General features: G+C 50.1%; 1 protein-coding gene across 7 annotated transcripts in view; it reads right to left on the bottom strand.

Annotated features, from left to right (window-relative positions):
- Window positions 1-18,407, bottom strand: part of Rbp6 (RNA-binding protein 6) — a 526,892-nt gene that overhangs the window by 70,027 nt on the left and 438,458 nt on the right. For all 7 annotated transcript variants that reach the window (XM_089575092.1, XM_089575089.1, XM_089575090.1 and 4 more), the window contains 2 exons: window positions 15,951-16,020; window positions 9,954-9,986 (listed from right to left, as the gene is read on the bottom strand). In XM_089575092.1, coding sequence (XP_089431218.1) covers window positions 9,954-9,986; window positions 15,951-16,020 — 103 coding nt within the window. The remainder of the gene's footprint in view (window positions 1-9,953; window positions 9,987-15,950; window positions 16,021-18,407) is intronic.

Raw genomic sequence — 18,407 nt, forward strand, 5'->3', positions numbered from 1 at the left:
AAAGCAGATTAGAAAACGTGCGCAGCGCTGGTATCCAAACTACTAAGTTTCAAAACACTACGGTAAACTGGAGCCGTATTTTGTAATCATTTCTCGACCTGCTCTCTTGCCCCGCTATGACATCATAAACGGCAGCCCCACTACGCCGACTGTCAACCTTGTTAGCTACCAAGCATACGTCACAGACGGCAGCTTCCGCCTGCAAAAGGATGCAGAAGGTCATAAAAGAATGAGACGGAAAGAAAGGATCGTTACAAAATACGGTTCCTGGGCTCTGTTAGAAGCAGTCTAGTGTTACTTTCCGCCTTCTCCGGCTCTGCCATTTTTGTTTCATACCTTCGTCCTCGTGTGGCATTGCTTTGTTCTTGCATTAAATGACCGCTCACTTGTCCGCCATTACAAGCCTAAAAGATAACTTTATTGAACTCCGCTCGACTTTCCACACCGAGAGCTGTCGCTAGTAGTGTAACTGTGGTACAGGTAGGTCGTTTGGCTGTGAAAGAGTGAGGCTGTTTTGTCGTGGTAGAGCTAGGTTGTTTGGCCGTTCCGCAGCGCTGGCCCGGAACTCAAAGCTCGGGGAGCGAATTGATTAAAAACGCGGCTAAACCTAGTGTCGTTTCGTGCCAAACAAGGTTTAGACGTGAACGGCACTGTATACACTGTTGGGTAGCGTCGGAATCGCCAACTCACGAAATAGCAGCTTCGCAGACAATTGCCGTAGTAATTGCTAGTTCTGGAGCTTCACTCACTCACTACGAATAAACGCTCAATCTGCGCACCAGTACAAACGCCAAAAGTAATGAGCACGACGGCCGGTTTAACAAGATTGGGCCGCTGTGGTTTGTAGCTGACCAGGTTGAATCATGATAAATCAGTGTCGCGGCGTTCAAAGCTAAGCGTGACAGTGGAACATAAGGTGCTCTCTGCGACGTGTGTGTTTCTCCTTTCTCCAAATTGCAAAATTTACTAAAAATAAATAAAGCGCCATATCGCCTTAAAACAACGAAAGATAAGGACTGGATATTGCGGAAGTACGTCGAGCATCCCTAGGACTCCCAGCCCCACTGTCTAATTGTGCAGCTAGTGGTTAAACTCGTATCCCTTTGTCATCTCCTCACGATCTTGGCAGACGATCTGCGGCAAAGAAGTCTGCGCATACGCGCTACACGACAAACGCAAGGAGCGCCTGGGAATATTTCGCGCGCTTGTCGCAGAAGGCTGTAAATGATGTGGCACATCGGCGCATTTATAAAGCGCCGATTCAGCTCTTGAGGCCGACGCTACGTGCCGCCTCCCGCGCAGGTCGAGCCAAGGTAAGCGCATAGCTGTCGCAACAATTAATTACGGGAGGTGCAGGCGACCGCCCGGCGCTACTGCAGGTACGCATTTAGACCTGCAATGGGAGTCAAGATTTATGTCTCGCGCGTCCTAAATACAGCGGCCGTACACACGACGAATGTCGCCGCCCGTTCAGCTGCACCTCGACGTCGCCAGATAGAAACCGCGCCTGAATGCGGTTGCGGCTTTGCCGAGGCGAAGGTGAGGGCTGCCACGGAGTCACGCGTCTGTGCGATAAGATGGCGCTGCCTGATACGCGCCCTGCCTTTACGACATTCTGCGGGGAACAAGCCGAGTCGGTGAGATCGCATGCGACTGCTCGGAAAAAAAGACCCCCCCCCCCCCCCCCCCCCCCCTTGACGGGGCGTGTGGTCCGGCAAAAACAACACCGGGAAGGGGGGGGGGGGGGGGGGGTTGTGATGACTATCTTTGCCGACGCAGCAGAGCAAGCAGCACAGACGGAACGGCAATGGCCACCGGCTGCTGCCAAGACAGCGTTGCATTCGCGTCAAGGCGCTCTCGCAAGCCGCAGACGGTCGCCAAGGGGGCCTCCCTCCGTCGACATATCTGGCCTGCACGCGCGCACGCAAAGCCCGAGGCCTTCTATTCTTGAGCGCGCAGAGCGGGAGCACCTGGATGCACCTCCGTGACGGATGATTGCTCCAGATATAAACGCGCGCGCCTCAGCGACCCTCCTTGGCAGCCCTTTGTCCTCAGCCGCGCTTCTTCCGCGACGGGGGCTTATTCCAGAGGTCCCCGGCCCGTTCGTTTTAGACTGACGCTGTGCAAGCGTGTTTACGGGCGCACGCTATGAGAGGCAAGCGTTGCGTCGCCAGAGACGCGTATGTTATTTGGCCGGTGAACCCGGAACGCAGCAATGGCGCGCGATGAGGCCCGGCGTTCTGTCTGAAGGCGGTCGCGGCAGTTGGCATGCATCCCTCGAGAGAGTACGATGACGTTTATGCTGGCCCAGCATTCTCGTGACACCGCGTGATCTGGTAATTTTCTTTTTGTTTGATTTCTTTTCTCGTTAAGTTCAGCTTGAGGAAATTTGTATCTGAGTGCCATTCTAGTGATTCGCCGGTGAAACATCTACGCAAAGAATAACGCGCCCGCTAGCAAACCGAGAAAACTGTCCGCAGAATTCAACTATTGTGAAAGAAAGGGGCCGCCACCCTCCCCAGAACATCGAATAATTAATTCGCGCGTGTGATCAGTCTTTCCTCAGAGAGGGTGACTTTCTTCCTCCTGGTTTTACCTTTATCACGAAGAGCATTATTAATTACTTCCTTGCTTCTTCACCCCTTGTGACGATGCGCGCCGGTTTGAGTTGGGATACTTTGAGATATTTAATATACAGCGAGCACTATAACGCCATTCACGTTGATAACAAGACTGATTTGTCAGCTGAACGACAAGACATAGAATGAACAAACTCTTCTAGCCTTAGTAGTCCTTTTCGCAGCGATTAGATGAGCGCCAGCTGCAACAAATTACTATGATTACCATTTTAAGCAACATCGCAGACATCCGAGACACTTCTAGACGTTTGCGAAATCAGCATGAACGTCTGACTCGTGAACGTAAAGCTTGGCGTACTTCAATGTGAACTAGGCTGTGTCCACGACAAGTCTTAGAAATGGCAGTACCGGAAAGGCAGGAGTTTAGACACAAGCATTCTGCCAACAACCAGAGCCTTTAAGTGTTTTCAGGTTCCCTCGTTCACATATACCCACCTTTGATGTACAAGAAAGTTCGCTTCGTTCCGTACGCATAACAATGCTGTCCTTAGGCAAACCAGCATCGTCGTAAAAGACTGAGGAAAGAATGGGACTCACTTCTACCTAATTATCTAACGGTGACTCCACTACAACGGCCGCTATACGTCTAGGTACAGGATATAGGATGCCGTTTGCGGCCTCTACATCGGACCAATTTTTTAGGCCGCTCAGCACAACATCAATGGTCTAACCGCACACCAGTGTAGTCTAAATAACACACCGTTCTGAGCTTGCTGCAGGTGATAGGTACGATTAAGTACAAATAGTGTTAAACGAATCAGGCAATGAGAGATTGGGCCAGAATAAATTTCGCTAAATGTCCCAAAAGTGGGATGCAGCTACACTTCCAACGCCACAGTAAACATTCACGGCTCAGAAACAACCATCAAAAGAAAGTGTGAACGAAAGAAGTCAACGGCGTCAGTGGATGAAAAGTCAACACGGAATCTTCACTGTAAGCCCTAGACTCCGTTTCAAATTTAGCGTGCTTCGGCTTTCTTGCAGCAAGCTCAGTTCATAGCACTGGTTCGTCATACTACCGTATCGATGCAAATACATGTCTCTAGGTAAATTGCACAGCTATACTTGCAGGACAGTTTGTTCAATACGACACTACAGCACACCGCATTCGTCCGCCGAACGGCATGGCCAGTAGGAGGGAGAACGGAACGTCGTACTGACAGCTCAACTATCAGATCATGGTCAAGTTCCTATCTATACAAGGGAAAACATCGCTACTCGAGCTGTAAACAATGGCTGCATGCTCGGTTCATACAACGCCGACTACCCGCATCAGTGAACTTAACTACGGCACATTCAGAGGAAGGGCTGCGTTGAGCTGCAGTTAGAACTCCAAAGCACCGCGGCACCCCTGAATACCTCTCGACTAAAGAAGGCTGCACTCACGCGTTGTGCTCCAAACATTTTAAACAGATGGAGACGACTGCACTCACTTGCGTCAACACGACAGTCGTGTTGAACAACGAGGTAAAGTCGAAACGCAAAACTGCCAATGGTATTTTGTTGCCCTCCACTGCGTTTCTTTGGTTTCTGCGGGATACTGCAAGTAACCGCTCTTGGCTCGCTATAGGTACGGTCGCGGTTGCGTTTTGCACGCTCTCTGTATACCGTTTCTATTATCTCTACACACAGGGGTAAGCGAAGTTCTAATCTCGTTTCTGGCCTTTCTACATGCAAGACCGAGCGAAGTTTTAATTCATGCTTTAATTCATGCTTGCATCTGAATCAAAACCACCTGCAAGAGGAAGCATTTAGAAAACTAACTTTTTTTTTCACTTCTAGGAGTAATGCGAACGGCCGGCACTTTATTATCTCGTGCCTTCTTGTTTTTTGAGTAGTCCATACTTTCGTTGCTAATATGTGAGGCTAAAATCTGGTGTAGGTTCCTGCCTCCCTTAATTTGTCAGGCCTGCGCGAGAGCACAAAAGCGGCTTACAACAGCTGAAAGGCGACATGCTGGCGTCGCGTTCACTTCCCTGTAGTTGCAACGTCAGCGTTCGCTTCACCGTTCGCCCTCTGCCCGCTCTAACGGCAGCTCAACGCAGAACGGAGACACACCGACGCAATCACACACACAGAGACCCTACGTCGTGCAGGCATACGGCTCGAAGCGGGGGTTCCAAGAGGAAACGCCGATCTACGATCGATAACTTCAATCCATCATCTCCGCCCTTTGTGTTCAATCTCGGCTAAGGGAAGCGAGGACGGGGCGGCACTTGTGACCGCCGAGTGCCGCAGGGGAGAGGACAGAAAAAAGAGCTGACAGCGGTAAATCAAGATCGACTCTAATGACATCACAGCTGCGCCCATGACTACACTATCATGCAGACGCTGGGTCTGGGCCTACGGGACAAGCTAGCAGGCCTCTCTCTACGCGAGTGTCGAGGTAGGCTGGACGGCCTCGTTGATATCCGTCTTGCGTGGACCGCACTCGTTAACCTTGTGGCACCACGGTGCGGACACCGCGCAAGAAGGCTTGCGAGAAAACTCAACCACAACCGCCGCTCGCGGATGTTGCTCGGCACGAGAAACGTTTGCAATCAGCGCGACGGTGATGCAGCACTATGAGTTCGTAGGTTCTTGTGCTGTCTGTTCTGTGATCGCCATCATCGAGTCCAATATCAAGCGGGAGGTCAGAGATGCTCGCCGCATAACTCAGCTAGCTGCTCTCTCTCTTTCACTCCCCCTTATTTTTTCGTTTCCTTCTACTTTTCGCCGCCATTATTTGCCCCTGGTGCGCAATAAATAAAGTATTATGACCTGGTGTCCCTCGCATGAATTTTTTTTTTTAGGATTAAAACCTAAAAAAGTTTTTAAGGGCAACAAGTGCCCATAATGCGTTCGACACCACATCCTTGACCCAGAGGTGTGCACTTCTGTCGATCTAACGGAAACAACGCAACTCCGTCCGTAACCTATTAAGCGGGACGTGGAGTTTAACGTGCCCATATCTTTAGAAATCACTGAGCTCAAATTCTAAAGACTACACCCAGACCCAAACTTGTTGGAGCACATGGATACAAGTCGCATTAGTGTTAACTTATGTGCACATGTCATCACAGCAATTTTCACTGAAGTTTTCTATTAGCAGTTTATTTTATCCTCACCTCTTCGAGCGTTCTCTTTTATTTGTTCTTTCAAATACCAGCAATGCCGTTTTTTTTTTTTTTTTTTACAGCGTTATTACCTGTGTCCTCAGTTTTGCGCCGTCGGCGACCGCAAGCCCAGCGCTAGGCGCCAAGCGGTAAAAATGCACCTCCAACCTACGGGCCCAGGACCTCCCAAAACCTTCCACATACGAAACAGATGCTTTAACCACTAGCTCCCTGCTGCGGTGGCGCAGTGGTTAGGTGATTTATTCAAATATATCAACTCTACTACATCAAATTTTTTTCGGGATACTAGCAAGCCAGCTTATGCCGGATCATTCGCGTTACAAACTCGCAACCAGCCTGTGATTTTTTATTTCGCATTTTCTTAAGTGCGCTATTTTACATCCCCAGGGCGACGCAGCTGAGTAGAGTACACGGAGGCTTCCTGCGTTCCCCGAACGACTCAGCAACGGCCCCGTCACACGAAACCTAATCTACCAGAAAATGCGTCTTTGTCGCTGAGAAATGTTTTCCGTAAATTAGTTTAGTGAGAGCAAAGTTTTGCCTTTTCTGCACCTGCGCTTGGCCCTCTTCTTGTCCCCGCAAATAAAACAAAGAGGATCGAAGACAGAAAGAAAAAATCCCTCTCAAGTAGGACGACCGTCTTGGCACCTCCTTTCTCTTCGTTACGCGGGGAGACACGAAACGCCGACTCGGCGGCACAGATTTGAGAGGCGGAAAACAAAAGAGAAAAGCAATCGGGGAGCCATTTGTCTTGATTAAAGCTGATTCCCACCTTTTCGTTCAAGGGCCATGAAGAAGGAAACGCCTCAGAAGGAAGAAAGAGAGAACGACTTAGACACTAGGAATCTAAAAAAAAAGTGCTCTTCCGAGGGAAAGGAGGGGGCAATGGCGTAGACAAGGGGGCTCAGCGTGAGGAAAACAACGATAATGAAAAAAAAAGAAAAGACAGGTATGGGGGAAGGAGTAGGGAAGGAGGCGCAGCAGCGGTCGAGCAAATTGTTTACTTCAGCGTTATTTGAGAAGATGTGGAATTTGAGAGGGGGCGCGGAAACAGGCGACTTCGCAGGGTAATCATGATCTTTAAAATACGAAACTGAGACTACAGAGGCTTTTACACGAAGCGGGAGAGGAGGTTGGGTCACCACGTAGAACCGCCCACAGAGGAAGAAAAGAAGAGGAGCCTAGCGCTTCTGTGTAGTCACTAGCACTGCCAGCGCCAATGTGATCTACAACGGCCACTCGAGGCGGCACCGTTCGCGGAGAGACAGAGCTGGCCTGTGCAGGACGAAATGACTGAGCGGTGCGAAATTTGAATCCCAGCCAGTTAATGACGACGTGGTGTGGTGATCTGTGCAGTATAAAGTGATTTCGCAGATGGATTCGGGCCAGTGCTTCTTCCAATTATTAATTGAATCTCACTGAATCACTCATTAACTCATTCATCCGCTAGCTCGCTCACTCACCTCACTCATTCACCCGATCACTAACTCATCAACTCTCTCACTTGCTTCACTCCCTCACTAACTGTAACTCACCCTCTAGCTCACTCACTCACACGCTAACTCGATCACTTACGCCAACCAGCTAGCTCGATAGCTCCTTCACTAACTCACTAACCAAGTCACTCACTAATTAACGTACTCACTCATAAACTCACTCACTAATCCACTAACTCAATCACGCATTAACTCACTCACCAGCTAGCTCACTCGCTCACTTCACTCTTTCACTCGCTTACTAACTCATCAACTACCTCACTTACTTCACTCACTCACTAATTTTAATTCACCCGCTAGCTCACACATTGACACGTTAACTCGTTCACTGACGTCCACCAGATAGCTCGCTCACTCGTTCCCTCACTAACTCTCTAACCCAGTGACTCACTGCTAATTAACTCATTCACTCATTAGCTCACTCACTCACCCGCTAGCTCACTCACTCACTAACACACTAACTGATTAACTTACTCGCTCACTTGATCACCAGCTAGCACACTCACTCACCCAATAACTCTCTCGCTCGCTAACTAACTCACTAACCCACTCACTCAGACACTCACTCACGCATTAACTCACTCAGTCATCAGGTAGTTCGCTCACTCACCCGCTGGCTCGCTCGCTCGCTTACTCATTCACTCACTAACTCACTTATTAACTCACTCACCGGCTAGCTGGCTCACTCACTAACCCACCCATTCACTGACGCACTTATTAACTCAATCACCAAATAGCTCGCTCAGTCACCAGCTAGCTCACTCGCTCGCTCACTCACTTATTAACTGACAAACTCATTAGGTAACTCGCCCATTCACCTGCCTGGCCACTCACTCACTCATTTACTCACTCACTCACTCACTCACTCACTAACTAACTGACACTCACCAGGTAGCTCGTTCACTCACTCACTAACTAACTAACTTACACTCACCAGGTAGCTCGTTCACTCACTCGCTTCTTAACAGTCTAAATCCCCAGGTAGCTCGCTCACTCACTCACTCATTAACTAACTCACCAGGTAGCTTGCCCATTCACCTGCTTGTTCACTCACTCACTCACTTACTGACACTCACCAAGTAGCTCGCTCACTCGCTCACTAACTGACACTCACCAGATAGCTCGCTCACTCACCCGCTTGCTCGCTCACTCATTAACTGACTCACTCACCAGGTAGCTCGTTCACTCACTCACTTATTAACTGACTAACTCACCAGGTAGCTCGCTGACTCACCCGCTTGCTCGCTCGCTCAATCACTCACTCATTAACTGACTCACTCATCAGGTAGCTCGCTCACTCAACCGCTTGCTCGCTCGCTCTCTCACTCACTCACTTATTAACTGACTCACTCACTTATTAACTGACTCACTCACTTAACTGACTCACTCAGGAGGTAGCTCGCTCGCTCGCTCCCTCCCTCCCTCCCTCCCTCCCTCCCTCCCTCCCTCCCTGCCTCCCTCCCTCCCTCACTCACTCACTCACTCACTCACTCACTCACTCACTCACTCACTCACTCACTCACTCACTCACTCACTCACTCACTCCCTCCCTCACTCACTCACTCACTCACTCACTCACTCACTCACTCACTCACTCTTTTGTCAGCGGCACGGCGATTACTTCGTGACCTAACCCTCCCGATATCTTCCTTATCTGCGCGTCTGACAAAAGTTTTTCGCAAAAATGAATGTTTCAAGCGGAAACAATGCACAGAAACTTAGTAATATCCTATGCCACTGGAAAAAGTTGCTCAAACTGCAGTTCAGATATAAATTAGCTGCTCATGTCAAACGCTTTCAAGAGAACCGCTTCCTAACGCTGGCCGCTCTGTGACTATCCCGCGACAGACAACCGAGCCCCAATTCCGAGGCAGAACGGTGCTGTGCGGGGGGAACGCCTACGCTCGGAATTGGCCGCCCCAGCTCGCGCGTTCGCCGTCACGGACGACTAATAACGGGAAGCGCACGGGGTGATTGCGTCACTCGGCGAACGGCCAGTGCCAAGTATGCGTTCGTGCGGGACTTCTGCGGGAAGCGCTCGAGCCCCTTTCAATTTTAAGCGGGCTCGGTTTCGGATGTGAGATGCGCACGCTTGCGCGGCCCAACGTTTGCGACACCGAGGCAGACCAGCGCAGTTTTGAAAGATTGTGCACTGGAGGACTGGGCGGCGATTTGGCGGACGGAAATTATCGCGCCCAGATTGCTCCGTGCAATTTAAGAGCGGCGAACTGGCGCGGAATTGGAGTTTGACAGAACTGTTCTCGGCACCGCGGTTTCTCGACGCGGTTGCGACGACAATCCCTGCGCAAGATTACGATGAAACGATAAGGAAAGTAGGAAACTTTTCTTTTTACAGCAGCTTTACGTGAGTGACGCCCCTTAATAAGCGCGAGCAGGAAAAATCTTGGTGAGCTCTATTAAGTGAATTATGACGCAGCGAAACCTTAACCCATCCACCAATCCAGGACATGCTGTAATAAACCTTCTAGAGCATCTCAAGTCCGCTTGTGATAAAAATTTTAATGATAAAAATTCCGGTGAAAGAATTTCACTTGCCCTAAATCTTCTGGCTGAAGCTAGTACTACAAGCAGTAAAAAGTTACTTTAATAAAAATAGTAAAGGAAAAAGGCGAGTCTTCGCAAGCACAAGGCAGTTGCGTGGAACATTCGTGATGCATCAGAGCAGGCGTAGTTGGACTTACCATCGGTAAGAGCACCCAACGGCCAGACCAGTTCTGGAACAGACACAGAGATAAAAGGCAGTGTGAGTACACGCTCTGAATGTGCTATCGGGTCCAAATGAAACGCGCATTGGACAATCTAAGCGTGACGAGCTATCTGTACGAGCGCATTTTGGTTGATGCAGGTTAAGTATTATTGTATTTGGTTTTCGCTTCAAATACGGGACGACTGCTTTTGTCAGTGGTAACGAAGCGTGCTTGTATTCAACTTTTTTCGCGCCTTTATTGTTATGGTTTGAACTGTCTCGCTCGCGTTTTATTTAACCCAGAAAGTACAAGTGTCGCCAGAATTAAATGGAGCATTGTTCGGAGATCAAAGTGCGCCGACAAGCAAGGGTGTGAAATTTGCGAAGAATATTGTGCCTACGTGTGGGCGTTCCAGAGCCCTACACTCGTACGCCGGCATACCATATTCCCATTTGTGAAATACCCAGGACCCTATAGCGCAATGAGACCACGATGACTTTTTAGTGAAGATTTCAAGGTTCCAACATAATCAGGAACTCGGGAGGAGCGCTCCTCGTTCCCTTGGCCGCTGCTATGTGGTGCATATGACTTTGAACATTAAAAAAGAGCATGCAGAAATAATCCATGACATTAGCAAGAAATAGAATGACCGAGTGGCTTAAGCACCGAACGTGATAGGTCGCTAGGCTTAGCGGCACTGGGTAAGCACTGTCCCGAATTCCTGGTAATGTTAAACAAAGTACAGTTAGATGCGGCACGAAACGTCGGCGATCAATAACTAAAGCGTACGTAAACAATTGAACGCATACAGTTTCATGTATTACATGCATTTATCCCCCCCCCCCCCCCCCCCCCCCCTCCGTGCTCATCGCTATGCCTCCCATAAAAAGAAAGTAATCTACAGAAATTCTGCGTTTCCGCCTTCATGCTGCTTTGATCACTGAAAGCGGAACTTCAGCTGAGTGCAGTGCTCTTCAGTTTCTTAAAACCATGACTGGATTTATACTTCAGCTGAGTGCAGTGCTCTTCAGCTTCTTAGAACCATGACTGGATTTATGCGCAAGCGTAAATTTCAAGTAAACATATGAAACAACAGCGAGCGGCACCCGCTGGGTGTCAATGGGGGAAGAGGTCAAAAACTCGTTCCTGCACCAAATTTCGGTGAAGCTACAAAGGCGCACAAGTTACAACTCGAAAATGGTTTGTGGAACGCCGCACACGAAGCAAGCAAAAAGCCACGCCGCGGTGGTGAGTGGCGTGAAGAAGTATTGTTGCATACGAAGACACTTATCGTTTCCTGACATTGGCGGATTTTTTAATGGAGAAGTAGTAGTGGTTTTTTATTTCAACATAAAATCAAAGAAAGGAAAAGATTTTTTGCTATCCCCGGCATCTGCCATCGCTGCGGGAAGCACCTGACCTGGGGCAGAGGAAATAAAAAGATAGCAGGCAGGGTGTAGAAGTGAAATAGGTGAGGGAACAGCTAGAAAGGATAGGGAGAAGAGGTACACTGTACAAGAAATCTATTTACGTATTGACATACTAACATATGTAGGGGTTGTACACGCGTGGTGATCTTATTAAAATAGAACACAAGCACAAGCGCACGACACGATGCACAGTACAGCTGGAGTGAGGCATTTAGCTTGCTGCACTTAACGCATTTCGCCGCGTTCCTCCCCTTCATTTTTCTCATGCTTCGGTATAAACAGCTGTTTCTGGGCCACCTTGTTGGAAGAAGCGCCATGTAGGCGAGCTTATCGCTTTGGAGCGTTCCTAAACTTAGTTCTGAAAGCTTACATGGCGGCCACATGCAAACCCAGCTTTGCTGCTCTGAGCCAACGTCTAATAAGGCCCCACAAAAGGACCGCGCATTCACCGGAGATTTCCAGAGCGAACCGTCCCTCTCTAGCGGACCGTGTTAAGCCCAAACAAGAGCCCCCATTTAAAAGAAGGAGGGACATCAATGCGTTGCGATCGCGCTAACTGCCTGATCACCCCATTTGCTGCCGACCAGCGGACACTGAACACAGCGACACTTCAAGGCGTGCTCAGTGAAGGAGAGAAAGAATGAAAAGGGGAGAGAAACAGGGCATCCAAAGATGCATCACTCGGTTCCTAACGAGGAGGTGGCCGCGACGATGGCGGGGCCACAGCGGGCGGCAGCGACTCTATCAGGGGCCGCGTTAGCACCCCAGCTTCTCGCACGGGCTTCATCAAGAGCCGATAAAGAGCCGAGGAACAAACGACGCCTCGGCGGCGCCCCTCTGACGACAACGGACTTCGGCGCCGCCTGGGCGACAATGAGGGACGCCCGCTGCTGCTGCTTCGAGCGACGCCCTCCCAAAAAACACGGGGCTTCTTCACGCGTAGGGGACGGACAGACGGACAGACTAACGCAGAAGCGCGACGGTCTTTCGCACTGGAAAGGCGGGACAAAATGTTTCCAATATGGAGCGTCGATGGCGGCGGCACGCGCGTCTTGGCCGCTTGCAAGGAGCGGCTTATTGATGGCCGAGCCTTCGCTCCGTCATCGCGAAGCGTATAGGAAACGTTGCTGTGAGCTCGGGAACGTTCGAACGCGGCGGCGCGCAAGCCAAGGATCCCGGAGCGGAGTGGAGACGCGGGGGGAAGCGATACGAGGGACACAAAAGAGCGCCATGGCGAGCGAGCGAACGAGGAGGAGGAAGAAGGCAAGAGGGCGGTTTGGAGGGGAAGGAGCGGCAGGAGCGAAGGCCAGGGGAAAAATGGATCCATTAGGGTTACACACTTGCTTTTGTAGCGAGCGCCTTCCTGGCAGGAGGTGGGCTTCCCCTGCCGGCTCTGCGGCGCTGCCAGGCAGTGTGCCCGCCTTGCTCCCCTATTCTTCTTGTCCCACCACCGTTCTTTCCTTCGTTTCCCTCCCCGATTCCCCATTTTTTTCTCTGTCCCCCATTTTTTCCTTTTCTCCTCCGCAGACGTGGGCCGCGCAGAAGCGTTGGGGGAAAGGGGAGGGCTTCACTCCCGCGTGCAGCCCGCGTTTAAGTCCCTCCGCCGCCGCCAGCCTTTTGAGAGGGATCATTATTAATGTCTCCGCTGTCATGTTCAGTATCGTGGCCTGCTTTCTGGGCGCCGTGCGCGCTTTTCTTCCCCTGCGTCCTTTTCCTTAGCGGCTCTTCTTCTCTGGCTTCTGCAACCTTCGGCTCGATGGCCTCTCCTCTCCATCCTCTTTATCCCCATTTTTCCCCGTTTCTTTTTTCACTCTCCGCCCACGCATCGCAGGCACCTTCCTCCGCGTGCCTCTCCCGTCTCCTTTTTACTTCTTCGTCGTCTCCTCCCCTCTCTCTCCCTCTCCCCCATTTTTCTTTCTTTCAGATCATCGCGCTGCCGTCGTTTTCCCGGTGGTGCAGCGGAGCCGGCGCTACGCGGCGTTTCTTTACTGGTGCGTCCCGCATCTCGAGCAAAGCCAGCGACAAAGATAATACGGGCGTGAAAAAAGTAAAGCGAAAGCGCGCCAGGGGATCGAGGGGGGAAGTAAGGAAAAGCGAGGAGCGGGCGCAGGAAACTTTTTGCCTCCCAGGGCGTCTGCGTCGTCGTGGTCTTGTGCCGAAGGCGTTTCTCGACACCCATCCCCCTTTCCCTACGCTCTTCCCTTTTCCTTCTTCGCGGCGGCTCTCTCTGACGATACTTTTAATCCGGTCGCCCGGCGATTCTTCGCGTTATTTACTGCCTCAGCTTCAGGAGTGCGTGCGTGTGTGCGCGTGTCGTCCGCTGCCGCGAACGAACAGTTTTGTCTCCTCGGCCGGCTTGCACTTGTTCCCCTCTCCCTCTCGCCTCCTCTCTGCTCCCCCTCTTCTTTTTCTCTCCGCGCGTCCGGCAACTTAATACGTTTATTTTATCACATTCCCTTCGCTGCATTGTTCTTTGGCGCACTTTCTCTTCCCGTATATACTTCCCGCCAAATCCGGCTTCGTTTTGCTTGTTCGGTACCCATTCGGCACGGCTTTTGTTTCGTTCGTTGTTATTGTCCCTTTCTCTCTTACCGGTGTCGTGGCTATTTCCTAACATAACTTTCCCTCGCTTTCCATTCCAGTATTAGCTTTTTCGCACTCGTTTACATATCGAAGCTCTTCTGCAATCCTTTCCGTTGTTTCCACTTTTATTTGTTTTGCAAACACTGCTTCCCTCCTCGTCCACTCGTTTTCCTTTGTTCGTTCTTGAGATTGTGTAGAGAAAAGGCGCTTGACAGTACACATTGTAACTCCAGGGGAAGACAAGCCACGCTATGAGAGTTTTGCAGATGTGCCGCAAATTTTTGCATTACGTTGTCAGAAAAATAAAAAAATGACACCCATGCTCCTCGCCTTTCAATTCTTCGCGCTGTCCTTACCACCTTCCCTAAGTTCATTCATTAAATTAGAGATGGTAGGCCTGTGGCCCTCACACTTGAGCAGGTATTCTCTAATCCTGAGAAGAAGACATGGAAAACAACCACAGGATTAAGGCTACCTCGATAAACCTAAAAAACCGGCCATTGCTGTATTACGAGAAGACTTTCGGCAAATGAGGATGTCACGATCTTCACATCATGTTAAACAGAAGCTCTTCCCGCGTAGTATGCTCGGCATCGGCGAGAAAAAAAATGACAGGGGCTTAACGTAGTTAAACCGAGTAGACCTGCGAAAGCAGGTGTTCATTCTTCAATTGGAGGGGGCACTTAAACTCCGCCTTAGTGGTGTGGCATGATATCTTTAGTAGCTTAATGCCCATTTATGCTGAATTGGTAATTCCTATTTAAGATTCATAGATGGCGGCCAGTCCTCATATACCACTACCGGCGCAGTGGCGCAGCGGTTAAGCGATGCGCCACTGCACTGGCAGGTGGCTGTTTCTATCACAGCCACACGTCGGGATTTTGCGACCCATGGTGTTCTTCCCGAGCAACCTCTCGAGCAGATGGCACGACACTCGTCCGAACTTACCCGAGCATACCCGAATTACTGCCCGAGCTTACGCGAGTAACTCGTGTAAACTCGGGTTGCTAGGCAACGGCACAAGATCGTACGTGCCGATTTCGCCTAAACGCTTGTGGTGTTAGCTTGTGGGTAAGCGTTTGGTTTAGCTCGTGCCGGCTTCTGGCCGGCACGACGCCGCCATGAGCTGTGAAACCCAGCGCCTGTGCGAGGGTGGTGCCGTATGAGTGTGCAGGCGACAGGCAGCAGCGGCGCGGCGCCATCCGTTGGAGCGCAGCTGAAGCGGTTGCTAGGCAACGGCAACTCAAGGTGGTTTGGTAGCCGCATCGCCACGAGCATACGCGACGAGCCGAGCCGGGCTCCAGTAGTGTTCCTTTCGCAACAACAATGCGATAAGCTGTCAGCTTAGCAATTTTGTTTCCAGCTACAAGCGCGATGAAAAAGCTCGGCGCTCTCCTTTGTTTGTTTAAAAGCTGGATGAACGACTCTAAACTTACAGGTTAGTGAAAAATTTTTCTACTTTGGTGCGTCAGAAGAGCGTAATATTTTTTGTAAACTACCATAACCGTGCCAAACAAGTGCATGGACGTCGCAGTTTAGTCATCGACTAGGACCTCAGCTCTCAGGGTTATCTTATCACGGGCAAAAAATTTTTCACGAGCCAACATTTTCTCCTCTAAAAGTATTTAGTAATCACGACACTGCGAAAAAGATAAGGTGACGACACATGCCTACTGATAATGCTTTCACCAAATAAAGCATGACATCTTGGGCACAATACTTAGCAGTTCAGAGAACAAAAGCAATTTCGAGTTCATCGGCGAACAAGCTCTTGAATCGAGAGAAAAATACAGAAATCCTATCCTGGAGTGTAAGAACTTTTCGTGTAATGTAAGAGCGTCGCGGCACGAACTTGACGTGCATTTGAATACTGATGTAGAGAGAAAGAAGGTGAACGGTTGAAGAGGAGAAGGTATCACTCTCAATGGGGATCAACGGGGTGAATGAAGGGTTGAAAGGGAGGCGTGTCCGCACTCACCGGCACCTCTTCCCCGTGCCACGTTGTTGGGCATCATGACTTCTTTCGGCTGCGCCTTCTTGCATTCAACCTGCACGACAGAAATGAGATGTTCTTACTTATTATTTTTTCACTGAAGACGCCCCACCGGCACAGCGGGCGTTATAAATGAGAGGGGCAGATACAACTGATGAAAACAAGGCAAGAAAGAAAAAACGTGCTAAAAAAGAGAAGCTTGTATAATTACGGCAAAAGAAATAAATGAAAGCAACAGTGATGTACAAGATAAACACAAGAGATAAAATATAACTCGCAGCACGCGGTTAAGGTGAGTACAGTATAGGAACGCTGCACACAAAAATAGCTAAGAGTAAAATGGAGTGCCTAAATATGACCAGTGATCCAAAACACCAAAACAAAGAAAGTAAATGTTTACAGAATTCTCAGACATTTATTTACATTGTCTTATGATTTAAGGGTTACTGATAATGAAAGTGTCCCACTAGTACCTGTGCCTGTCCGATGAGACATATAATAAGGCAACCAATATTATTTCTGATGTCATCTGAACTCGCATTGTCCTCGCCTGACCACTTTACATGCAGAGGCGTGCCTTTTAATGGGCAGGATCTATGCAAAAGCCGGCAGCTGGGCAGTTCACACATGCGGTGAAACAGTGGCAGAAAAAACTGTAGGCAGAAAGACGTTCTGTATTGGAAATGGTTCCGTGTCCAGAAAGCGGCAAGGAATCGGCAAACCTGATGCATGTAATTTGGTTGAGCTGTAAGCAGGCGCTGCATCAAAGACACGTGTGTATCTAGATAGCTGTGAAGTCACTGGAGCGCAGTCACAATGGCTCTGCCCGAATGACTGGCGTAAATTCACCAAGAAAGGTGAGAAAACCGCCTGTTTTTTGTCCTGTGTGCACCAAAAGGAAAAAAAAAAAGAAAGTATCTACGAGGAGAGGGAAAAATCGAGAAAAATTTTCAGACTTTATAGATGACCACAATTACATTAAAGACAATAATATGCAATCCGGCAAAGTGCATATAAAGAGAGTATGAAGTGGACGCTTGAAACATAACCCGTTCCGGCACGCCTCCTTCACATCACATTTCTCCGTAGGAGATAGGTGCGGCGTATCCAAGACCTAGAAGCTAAGACGTACATGGGCTGTGGAATCGTGGCGATGTAAGTTATAAAGGTGTGAAAGAAATGAACTTCAAAAGCAACTAGCATTTCTATGAATACCGCGGCGCTTGTCCGGGCGCCCTCGCATGTCTTTTATCGCCCCAGCCCAACTGCTCGCTCCCTGCGTCCTTCGTGGTGCAACATTCACCCACACACTATCCGCCAGCATAAGAGGGAACACAAGATTTTAAACACAGAAGTTATCCTTAATTGGGCAAACTCGATAGCAGAGGTGAACGGATGGTTGGTGGAACACGAACGTCTGAAGTTGTGTAGCGATAGACATATTTATATCGGCGTTAAACAGTTTCGGAAATTGCTCCCTTACATCCGCGAGGAATCAGATCACTCTCGGTTTCAAAGGGAACTGAGCTTTCTTCCATACATCTGTAACTTCGTTACAGGCCATTTGGGTAATAACGAAGTTTAAGCGTACAATCGCTCACCGAACACTAAACGGATGCCCTCTCACTCGCACCCCCTAGGCCACACTGTACACACGTACACTGACTTCTCAAAGCGCACGCACCGCGCAGAAGGTCATCAGGATACGCGAACTGGCGCCGTCTGGCACCGGATTAGAGAAAAAAGAAATGAGAGGGCCAGAAGCAAAAACTAGGATCCGCGTGGAGCGGTGGCGGGGAGGGCGGTGTTTAGAAGCCGAGTGGCAGTCGACGAGAGCATTAACGAAGACGCTCGGGCGTCGACAGCATAAATGCAAATTGATAGCCGATTAGCAAAAAAGCGGGCGCCCCCATTTAACGCACGACTGGCGAATGCGCCGCGCTTCCGCCGCCGGACGGAGTGGTGTTGCAACGGAGTGGACTTCCAGGCTGGAGGGACAAGCGCAGCGCTAAAACGCGCCTCGCTGCGCGCTGCTGCTGCTGCCGCGAGGACGCGCGAGTTCGCCCGCCAGAGGGAGAGAAGGCACGGCTCGCGCTTCCTCTAAACTGTTTACGCCGCATCAAGCGACGAGGGAAGGCGGCGCGGGACGCGTAGTTTGTGCCAGTAGCACAGCTCGTTAAAGCTGTTGCGAGGCGCTTGCTCGCTCGTCGGAGCTGCTTTGCTGCTGGCGCCCGGGCTGTAAAGAGGGCCTCCTCGTCCCCTCTCTCAGTCGTCTTCTTGCTGCTTCTCTCTTTCCAGCCGGAAGTTGATTACCGCACGTCCGGCCGAGAGAAGGCGGAACCAACGAAAGGCGAGGAGCCAAAGGGTTGTTGGGCGTAGAACGCGGACAAGGGGAGCTGTTTGAAAGCGCGTTGCCGAACACGATCGACGAAAATGCGTTCC

This window comes from Amblyomma mixtum, chromosome 2 (genome assembly GCF_055824585.1).
Source record: "Amblyomma mixtum isolate Tamu chromosome 2, ASM5582458v1, whole genome shotgun sequence".
In the NCBI taxonomy this organism is placed as follows: domain Eukaryota; kingdom Metazoa; phylum Arthropoda; class Arachnida; order Ixodida; family Ixodidae; genus Amblyomma; species Amblyomma mixtum.